The sequence below is a fragment of the Rhincodon typus genome, chromosome 2, assembly GCF_021869965.1.
Source record: "Rhincodon typus isolate 14 chromosome 2, sRhiTyp1.1, whole genome shotgun sequence".
Lineage (NCBI taxonomy): Eukaryota > Metazoa > Chordata > Chondrichthyes > Orectolobiformes > Rhincodontidae > Rhincodon > Rhincodon typus.
The window spans coordinates 30,500,539-30,511,611 of record NC_063333.1 but is presented as its reverse complement, the minus strand read 5'-3'; the positions used below and the strand labels follow the sequence as shown (position 1 = coordinate 30,511,611).

The following is an 11,073-nucleotide window of genomic DNA, read 5'->3' as shown; positions in this document are numbered from 1 at the left end:
AAATTTAAAAGCAGGCTTTAAGTAACATTGAAACTTTTTCTCAATTGATCTTTTGAAAGAGCAGTGCAATGACCCTAGCAATCCTCTTGCAGATTGTTCGAATACCCATAAGTCTTCCGTGGTAAATACTGCTAGAGGCATTCCAAAAGTACAGAAATTTATTTGCACTTTGAGCTCTTGCTTAAATTTATAACCAAATTGTTAGCCTAAATTAAATCATAACACAATTGTATTATAGCCCACCTTTCATTTGTAGTTATTTTCAAATTTGCAACTGGTTACTTTGCTTGCCTTATTAGTGGTATGCTCCCTACTTGCTGATTACATTTAATAAAATTGCTATAAATTGCAATCTCAGTTAGGCACAAAAATATCTGCATTAGATGCAACGCTTATTTTAAAAAAGTTTCACATAGAATACAACTTTAGGTAGAAACCGAGCAGCTCACAAATGTCTAAATGTTCAGAATCTTCATAACTTGCGTGAAAATGATCATTCAACAGTTTAAAAAAGGTTGGAACTGGTGGAGGTGGGGGATGGTGGTGGAAAGGTGCAATCTTTACAGGCAGATGCAGGATGCATTTAAGATCAAATAGCTGCTTGGCTCAGTCACATCGATACTTTTCGGTCAGGTTGTAGGGGGTTGAAGTGTTCTGGCAGAATTCAAACAATCTAATAGAATGATACTGTAAAACTCATGGTTCTTTAGACTGTAAACTAAACTGAGTTTACGTCTGCTTAGGTATGTGTCAAATATTTGGGAGGGTGGGTTTGGTTGGGTGGTGGTAAGGAGGTTGTTTTCAGTGTCCACGCCAATAGTTATTCTTCAAGTAACAACAGCGAAATAGACTAACGCTTTATGGTGCAGTTTAGTAAATGGTGAATTGGCAGACATGTCCCTAGTTAGTTGTGAAACACTTTGGGATTAGTCATGCACTATTTAAATGACAGTACGTTTCTGTATCATTATTTAACCCAGTAATTATGGCTTTAGATTAGACGTTTAAAAAACTTGCAACATCAACAAATCATATTGATATGGCACACATTTTAAGACTTGCCTTTATAGGTCAAAATCTATTTAGGATTGACTATGTAAAATTTGGTAGATTTCAAGAGGAATAGACAATAGGATCTGAATAAACTAATCTAGTAAAATTTTATTGAACTACTTAAAAACTCAGTTTTGTTTCCCTTTAAAAGATTAATGCACAACGTTGATTACTTAAATCCAAGACGATCTGTCAATCAATTTGCTCAGTTTATCTGTTCCCAAAAGACATGAGATCACTTGGACATCAGGTAGCTTACATTAAGTACAGTAATTAAAGCACACATCACGGACTGAATGCTAAATGCTAAAAGATGATTAAGATTATGCATCAACAGGAATTCATTTTTAGGTTGTGGTTAGCTACAAAAAAAAGATTATTCATGAAATTTGCAATGTAGATTATGAATACCTACATCAGGGCAAATCTATTGTTTGATTGTAATAACTTAGCATCAGAATTATCATTAATGCAAGTTCAATCAAGCATTTTATTGATTTTGTGAATTAGATTTGATATAGACATTAATTTTTGGAGATTTTCCTTGGTGCATGCCCAATAGATTTAGTTCAATAACCCAGTCTAGAATTAATAGATCACAATTAATCTGTTCTGAAATAAATGAACAATAATATATTGAGGTATTGAAACAACTTTAAGATTACACAAATCATAACAGGTTAATAGAAAAGGTCAAGATAATTTAAACTACATGCTGTGATGAAAAACATAACCACAAATATGAGTAAAATACTGATGACATGGAATAATCTTTAAATAAGATGTATTCTTGACATTTGATTTTAGACACTTACAGAATAGTACTGACATCCTGCTTTCCTCCGGAAAGCAAAAGGACCATCTGGATCATTCTCTTCCTCTGCTTCTGAGGAGGCAGAATGGACCTTCACCAAAAGAAAGGCAAAGCATTAGATTATAATTCAGTTTCAAAAAGGTATACATGAATATGGTTAACTATTTTTCTGCAAACTTCTTCAGATTTATTGTGGCCTTTCTTTCAACCATACGACGACATAAATTTCATACATGTTCTACTGTTTTCCAAAGTATCCTTTGGAGCAATAAGCCCAGGCTATAAAATTCCAGTTTTGGCTGTACGTCACACAGGGACCTAATCACTCTTTCTGACTTCCCCGTTCCCAACAATGCTCAATAATTCAGCGAATAGTGATAGATTTATCAATATTTTCAGAAACCTTTTTGTCTTTCCACTTCATGCACAGTACAGTTGAGGCCTCTCCACATTCTTTGTCTTGTGCCCTTTGTTTTCCCCTAGTCTCTCTTCTCTATTCCTATCTCAAGTGACACTACTCATTAGCTTTAGTATTGCAGGGTTATCATTCAAGTGTTTCCACGCTCCAGGTCCACTCCTGCAAACGGTTTTACCTGTTTCACACCCCCCACCCGGGGGTTTTTCTCTCTTCATCTTGCCCATATTCTTCTCATCTGTCCCTTCTACTCAGCTTCATCTTCCTTCTCAGCCTTCAATGCCAGTTTGCCTTCACCTCTGCAGTCTGACACAGCTCTACACTCTCCCAGCCTCTAACTGTAACTTCTACGTTATCCCTTGCTCCCAATTTCTTACTCTACTTTTCTGCTTTCCATACAACTTTCACCCAACCCCCAAAGTTTTATGACCCATCCCACCTTCTACTCTACACAGGAACCTTATACTATTCTACATATCAGCAACTCCACAATGCAGTCCTCTGATCCAGTTACATCTCAGCTGCCTGAGCTATGAAATGAATATGGTCTCCACTCCAAGTGAATTTTAGCAATCTTATTTGATTCTTTAGTTACTGCTTGGATCCCCAATTATGAAACTGTAGTGTAACATTAAGAAACTTTCCTTATACAAAATCAGGTAAGGCAATTTATAAAACAAGAGCGCTACATTTATACATTAGATTGTGAGGAACAGCCATTATTGAAATTACCCTCTAACTTCATTAAGCAATAATGATACATACCTGTGAGAAAGGCTCCTCATCAGAGCTGGGAAAGTCATACTGGTTTATGTCCTTTGCATTAAAGACTGGCAGTGCAGCAGGGCTTGTTTGCTGCGGTGCAGCAGCAGTTGGTTGTAAGACTTTGTGTTTTTTCTTCTCATACTTTCTCTTGGGTCGTATAATCTCCACATTCTCTTGCTACAATGCAATTAGCATACAAGAAACACTGATGTACCACAAAGCAATGGCGAGGCTAAGATCATTATTAATAGTAATTCCACAGTCACAAATACTATACCAAAGATCTTGTTTTGCAATTACAATTCAAATATATATGTACAAACATACAAACACATGAATCCTTAAACAAAACCAGCAAGTAATCTGCTAACATAAGAAACAGGAAATGCAGTAGGCAGTTTGAGACTGCAGTGTTTTGCAGTAAAAGGCACCGGACCCAAAACGTTAACTGATGTTTTTCTCCACAGATGAGGTCAGACCTGTTGGGCTTTTCCAGCAACTTCTGCTTTTGTTCCTGATTTACAGCATCTGCAGTCCCTTCGGTCTTTATTATGCATTACAGCAGAACTACCTGTATAATTAATGACTTGGATGTGGGGGTGGCAATAGAAAGCACTATAGCCAGTTTTTCAGATGACATTAAAAAAGGTGGGGAAGTAAACTGCGGTGAAGAAATGAGAAATTTACAAATAGATATGGAAAGGTTAGGTGAATACACCAAATTTAACAGATGAAATGTAATGTGACAAAGTATGAAATTATCCATTTTGGTCAGAGGGGGTGAATTATCTAAATTGACAAAATCTTATCTAAATGGAGAGAAACTGGTGCAGAGGGATCTGGGTGCCTTTGTGCATGAATTGCAGAAAACAATATGCAAGTACAACAGGTAATAAAAGGAAGGCAAATGGAATTTTGGCATTTATACTCTACTCCTTTAGCAATAAAATTAAGGAAGTGTTGATGCAACCATACAAGGCATTAGTGAGACCATACTGGGGGGTACTGCACACATTCCCTTACTGGACGAGAGATTTAGTTGTGTATGAGGTAATTCACGAGGTTCACTAGGTTGACTCCAGAGATGAGGGATTTGCCTTCTGAACTCAGATTGAGCAGTTTAGGGCTATTCTCTCATGAGTTTAGCAGATTGAGAAGAGGTATACAAGATGCTAAAGGAGACTGACCTCGTAGACATAGAATGTTTTGCTCACATGGGGCTACCTAGAACGAGAGGTCACTGTTTTAAATCTGCTTCTGTTTATTCTCAAAGGGTCGTGAATCTGAGGAATTCACTACCCTAGAGTGCAATGGATGCTGGGACGTGAGTAAATTTGAGATTGATAGATTTTTAATTAATATTGGGTTGAACGGTTATGGACAGCAGGCAGAAATGTAGCGTTGAAGCCAAGATCAGATCAGCCATGATGACATCACATGGTAGAGCAGGCTAGAGGGGCTGAATTGCCTACTCCTGTTCTTAGTTCTTATGTAACGCTTAAGAGGAAGTACTGTTTGCCCTTTATAAGTTTTATCCTGACTTGTTCAACTAAATATTATCACTTAGTGACCAAGTTCTCACCTTATTAACTTTAAATTCTTTGAACTCCATAAACTCTTGATGTTTATACTGATTGCTATTAGATATTGGAATGATGGGCACAGTGTAGGTAGGTTTTACATGCTGCCGTTGTGCCATGACCTCAGATAAAATCTCGCCACTGAAGTCACCCAGGCTGTGCCTAAGAATATAACGCACAAATTTCAATCAAATTACTCTTACAGATTACAATAAGTGCTTATTTTACAGCATAGCACATGCAAGTAGGCTTGAGTACTTGGAATGAAGATATGGAAAAAATAAACAGCAAGGGCAAAAATGCAGCTCTGTGGCTTTAAAGCTTTATAATTACACTCTTTCAAACACAATATTTGTTTACAATAATGCTGAAATTTAAAACAAACAGATTTCCAGTCAGACAGAGCTCAAAGGGATTTGGTCAGCAAAACACACCATCTATAGTAACAGATGAGGTGAGCTCCATTCCATCTCTGATGAGCATTTTGGTCTGTTAGTGACAGCTTGCAACCACGCAGTTAGAATTCCCATTAACCTGTTTGGAAGCCAGAAAAACCACCCATATTCTTAAAATTTCTGGAATAGCAGATTCAAATGACTTGGAGGTAGGGGAAAAGACCAGAGACAGAAAGAAAGGCAGAGGCAAGAAGAGAAATATGGAAATGGACATTTGATGTTTTTAAAAAAAGACAGTGAGCAGAAAGGTAGGATATTTAGCACATGCAGTGTACAGAAAATTGAAAAATTAACATTTTTGTCTTCAAGTATCACCAGGAGAGATCAGTTACTTTGTTAATAGTGAAAAGGGAAAATGTACAAAAGGGTCGGAGTAACCCAACAAAAGCAGTGCAGACTACCAACACAATAAACGTTCCGCATTTGGATCCATCTTTTGTATATTACTACGTACATCTTCTAGATCTAAAGGACATTGCATATACAAGTTTATGGCTAAGTACATTGAACAGCCATCAATTCAGCAGGCGACATGCAAACTCTACAATTCGTTTGAAAAATCCTTGCATTATGCCCTTAAAGGAAGATAAGCCTTGCTCGAGAACAGTTCTTATGTACTAACCTTTTCTCTACAATTTCCAATGTTAGATGTAGCAGCTCTCTTTTGCTTTTCTCTCTTCGTTTTATCATCTCCAATATGGTTACAGCTCGACTCAGGTCCCTTCGTAACTTCAGCATTTTTTCATATGAAGCTTCATCATTTTTACGATTCTGTGGGAAATGAAAAGGCCATTTAGTTCGTTGTTACATAGAGAAAAGGAGAACAAGTATAAATTGTGGTAACGTGTCAATTTGCCAATCTGAAATTGAACACAACTAAATTAGGAAACATTACTGTAAAGAAATAAACCACGGACTAATATGATCAATCCATTCCTATAGCCATTAATTGGGTTTTTTGTAACTGGTTTTTAATGCTACAAATTAATCAACCTAAGCCAACTGTGCATGCAATTACATATGCAAGTTGAGTGATTTCTTTTGCGTTTAAAGAGAATTAAAAATAAGGTATGAAAATTTTCAAATGAAGGAGGAAAAATGAATTGTTAACTGTCAACGTTGAACGCCCTTGCATTTCTTGGAATCAGATGAAGATATCACAGAATGGGACATAAAAAAGTGGTTCAAACATATGAAATGCATTTTTTAAAAAGCTTCTCCCTGTCAAAACACAAAGAAAATACTTTGGAGCACCCATGACCATTCTTCCAGGAAGACCCCAAACAGATGGTTCAAAGATAATTCCTTCAATCCAAAATGCTTTTGTTCACTGCATTCTGTATCAGATCCCAGTTCTACGGGCGCTTTTTGCTTTTTACCATGGGCAGTGTTGTCATAACATATGGTACCAAACAGCAAGTCAATGCAGAATAAATAAAGACACAGAAATGCAGATGAGAATTGCTTTAAAAAAATCCTGTGCTTTACTGGCAATGCTAGCCAATTTTACTTCAATGGAAATAAACAAATTTGCTCTATCATCCAAATCAATTGCCTTGTCTTTGGAATTCAGTAAGCTGAAAATAGGAGGACGACATTCAGTCCTTTAAGCCTGCTCTCCTATTCACAATGATCATGGCTACTCATCACTCAGCAGTCTGTTCCCGCTTTCTCCTCATACCCCTTAAGCCCAAGAACTACACCTAACTCTTTCTTGAAAGATGATGTTTTGGCATCAACTGCGTTCTGTGCTAAACAATCCCGCAGGCTCACCACTCTCACCTGAAGAAATTTCTCCTTACCTCAAAGGACTACCTCATATCCTTGGACTGTGACTCCTGGTCCTGGACTCCCTGGTCATCAGGAGCATCCTTCCTGCAGTTACTCTGCCCAGTCCTAAGAAAATTTTATACGTTTCTAGGAGATTCCCCTCCTCCTTCAAAACTCCATCGAATAAAGTGATCCAGTTTTTCTTCATCGAGAAGTCCTGCCACCCCATGAATCAGTCTGGTAAACTTTCACTGCACTCCCTCCGTAGCCAGCACATCCTTACTCAGATAAGGAGACTAAAATTACACACAATACTCCAAGTGTGGTCTCACCAAGGCCCTATACAAATGCAGCAAGACATAAATCCTCTAGCTATGAACAGCAACATACCATTTGCCTGTTACACTACGCTACTCGAGTCTTGTTGAACCTGTTTCTTTCCCAATTTATTGGCATTCATTACTATTTCCTTGTTAATTCCAGAGCTTCTCTTTAAAACCTGAGAAAATACTGGAGAGTCCTCAAAACAAATGGGCGTTGCAGTCATTCTCCCACATTTTGCAGCACTCTGCATACGTATGCAAACGGAAAACTCGAATGAACAGCATCAAAATGTTGATTATACTCCTTAAATTACAAATGCTTTGAGCACATAATCTGAAAAGGCCATATGGTCCCACAAGTCCATTCCTTTATTCAATGTGATCTTCATGGCCACCTTCAACCTGAACTCCACTTGACTTTACATATCCCTTGATATTTTTGGAAGTCAAAAATCTATTGAATTTATCTATTTATCTTTTGAAGCTAAAGTTACTAGCTAATATTTACTTAATGCCACTTAACATTAAGACCAAGAACATGCTTGACAGAAGAAGTGAAGAAGACGTGCCACTCCAATGATTGCACGTTGAGCAATACAAATGTAAATAATTTGCCATTAAATGTATCCTATATATAGATGTGTGCTTCTACCTCAAGAAAGCCTCAAATATAGCCATGTTGAACCACAACTAGATTATAGATGATATTTCTAAAAAGAATCCTACAACTAATGGATAAATTAGAATCAGTGTCATAGAGACGTACAGCACAGAAATTGACCCTTTGGCCCAACTCACCCATGCCGAACAGATATTTTAAATTATTCGAGTCCTATATGCCAGCATTTGGCCCAATCCCTCTAAAGTCAGGTGCATTTTAAATGTTGTAATTGTACCAGCCTCTACCACTTCCTCTGGCAGATCATTCCATACACGCACCATCCTTTGTTTGAAAAAGTTGCCCCTCAGGTTCCTTTTAAAATCTTTCCTCCCTCACCTTAAACCAATGCCTTCTAGTTTTGGGCAGCCCTCCACCCTGGGGAAAAGATCTTGTCTAATTACTCTATCCATGCACCTCATGCTTTTATAAACCGCTATCAAGGTCACCTCTCAGCCTTGGACGCTCCAGGGAAAATAGCCTCAGCTTATTCAGCCTCTTCCTATAGCTCAGACCCTCCAACCCTGAAAACATCCTTGTAAATCTTTTCTGAACCCTTTCAAGTTTCACAATATCGTTCTTATTGCAGACAGACCAGATGTGCATGCGGTATTCCGAAAGTGGCCTAACCAATGGGCAGTTATGAAGCTATTACAACAATTAAAACAGTTTAAATTTACACTTCTCTGGATTCAAATAAAAATAACAGTTAAGAGAATGTCAGGATTTTACCAGCTTAGACAAAGATAAATGTAAAAAAAACTAAAAACATGAACTTTGATTTTCTATAGCTCATTTAGTGCATTTTAAACCAGTATTTTAGATAACCAATAATTGATGCTCAAAATTCCAAACAAAATAATGGCACAATAAATTTTTGTAGAACAGTGGTGCATTTCCTTAATATGTTCAAATTTATAATTAAGACAAAAAGTTATGAATTTATGCAGCCAAAGAGAATTTTGAAATCTAAAAATTTGTTATGCTATTTAATAAAAACAATTTTGCAAATGCCCAAGCAGCTGAAAAATCAACATCTCATTTTAAAAAAATCTTCTAATAACTGCAGAGTTGTCCAAAGTACTAATCAGCTTCCAAATAGATAACATATCTCAACGGTCAATCAAGTACAGTAGCAAACAAACCTTTCTGGTCTGCATCTTTTCAGTTCTTCTCCTGAAGGCAACATAAGGATCGTTGGTACTGGAACCATCCCGTTTTTCCTGTTTAACAGTTGGAATAAGTGAACACCCTCGACAGGTTTTTCTTTTACGAATCCAATATTCGTATACTTCCCAGATGAGGTCATCATCTTCCTTCAACAGCAACTTTGCCTCCTGGAGAGTTACCAGCTAAAAAAACAAAATCAAAATTCCACCTAAAATACTGACTAAATTTAAATATCACACTTTGTGTAACTTCATTCACAAAAAAAAATTCAACATTCCAACTCCCCCATCTATTTTGCTAGATAGCACCTTATGAAAGGTGCAAACTGTTGCAAGAGTTCCGAGGAAGGGTCACTGGACCCAAAACTTTAACTCTTTTTTCCCTTCACAGATGCTGCCAGACCTGCTGAGCTTTTCCAGCAACCTCTGTTTTTGTTCCTGATTTACAGCATCCACAGTTCTTTCAGTTTTTAAGCTGTTGCTATCCCGTCTTGCTGGACAGTATTATTCAGAAAAGCAGTTGCCAAGATCAAACCTCCTCCCCACCAAAATAACTCACATTAGATCTACATAAAGGTGTACATCACGAACTTAAGACATGACAACTGTAGTCAATAACAATTTAATTACTATTCATACCTGCTGGCCACTGCCTTTTTCTAGACGATCAATCATCTCCTCAAATTGTAGAGGGGTGATGTCCATCTTCTTTCTTAGTTTATTCACAAACACTTCATCATCCGAGTCCATATCGTAGTCTGGTTGCTCGGCATCCAAGCTGAAAGCTGGATAAAAGTTTACATTCAGGTGTTCAATCAAGAAAACAACAGTTTGGGAATTCAAAGAGCCTCAAAGCTTTCATTTGAGAATTAATTTATGGGCAAATTTAACAATTTGCTGAATTGAGATTACTGGAGTAAAAGCATGTTGGTAGCGACGACTGTTTTTATATCTTGTTTCGAGCAGAAAGATTTGGCATTCAATTTTTTGCGGGACCCTAACAAAACCAATTAAAATTAATAAAATTTTAATGTAATAGGCCAACAATTTTGAAATTCTTTTCATATATTAGTAACATCATAGTAGAAACTTCTATTAGCTAATTAAAGGCCAATTTTCAGCAGAGCACAACACGCAGGCCCATAACTTCAATGATTGACTGCTTAAATTTCAAATATTTACATCTCAGCACTTATCCTTTTTTTAAAATCAGTAGATAACTGCTCAAATCTTCCATATACCAATTATTTTAACAATAGTTCCTATATATCACTCAACCCAGTTCAAACCAAAGTACTACCTTTCCTTCTTAGGTTGCACTTTAAAAAAAATACTTTACTCATTAGTGGTTTTCATTTTGCTTAGTGAACTATCGGTTTGCCACTTCATTTCCCAGTTCAAAATGTGCTACAGTACACTGCCCAAATGGTGGTGCAAGCAGATTCAACACTGTCAGAAAGGAATCAGAAACATCAAGAACATTTGCAGGGCTACAGAGAAGAAGCTGGCAAGCAAAACAGGAGTAGCTCCACCAAAAAACACCCAGCAACAGGAAAGACACAAATGTTACTGACAATGGGGCTGTGTTTAAATGCTATGTAATGCATTAAGAAAATACTTGCATATTATTTAAAGCTTCTGGCAGTTGAGCCACAGAAGTTATATTTAGAAGAAAAAGTATCCCATTGTCTGCATAAGTTCCAAAAGAGTAACATAAAACTAAAGACAACAAGGTACAAGGCTGGATGAACACAGCAGGCCAAGCAGCATCATAGGAGCAGAGAGGCTGACGTTTCGGGCCTAGACCCTTCATCAGAAAAGGGGGAGGGGAAGGGGGTTTTGAAATAAATAGGGAGAGAGTGGGAGGCGGATAGAAGAGGGATGGAGGAGAGGATAGGTGGAGAAGAAACAAACAGGTCGAAGAGGCGGGGATGGGGCCAGGAAAGGTGAGTGTAGGTAGGGTGTTAGGAAGGGGATAGGTCAGTCCAGGGAGGACGGACAGGTCAAGGGGGCGGGATGAGGTAGGTCGGTAGGAGATGGAGGTGCGGCTTGAGGTGGGAGGAGGGGATAG

General features: G+C 37.7%; 1 protein-coding gene across 3 annotated transcripts in view; it reads right to left on the bottom strand.

The window, feature by feature from the left end:
- LOC109914232 (enhancer of polycomb homolog 1) overlaps positions 1-11,073 on the bottom strand; it is a 218,676-nt gene that overhangs the window by 25,839 nt on the left and 181,764 nt on the right. For all 3 annotated transcript variants that reach the window (XM_048613313.1, XM_048613311.1, XM_048613304.1), the window contains 6 exons: positions 9,642-9,787; positions 8,979-9,185; positions 5,705-5,853; positions 4,630-4,789; positions 3,048-3,224; positions 1,869-1,958 (listed from right to left, as the gene is read on the bottom strand). In XM_048613313.1, coding sequence (XP_048469270.1) covers positions 1,869-1,958; positions 3,048-3,224; positions 4,630-4,789; positions 5,705-5,853; positions 8,979-9,185; positions 9,642-9,787 — 929 coding nt within the window. The remainder of the gene's footprint in view (positions 1-1,868; positions 1,959-3,047; positions 3,225-4,629; positions 4,790-5,704; positions 5,854-8,978; positions 9,186-9,641; positions 9,788-11,073) is intronic.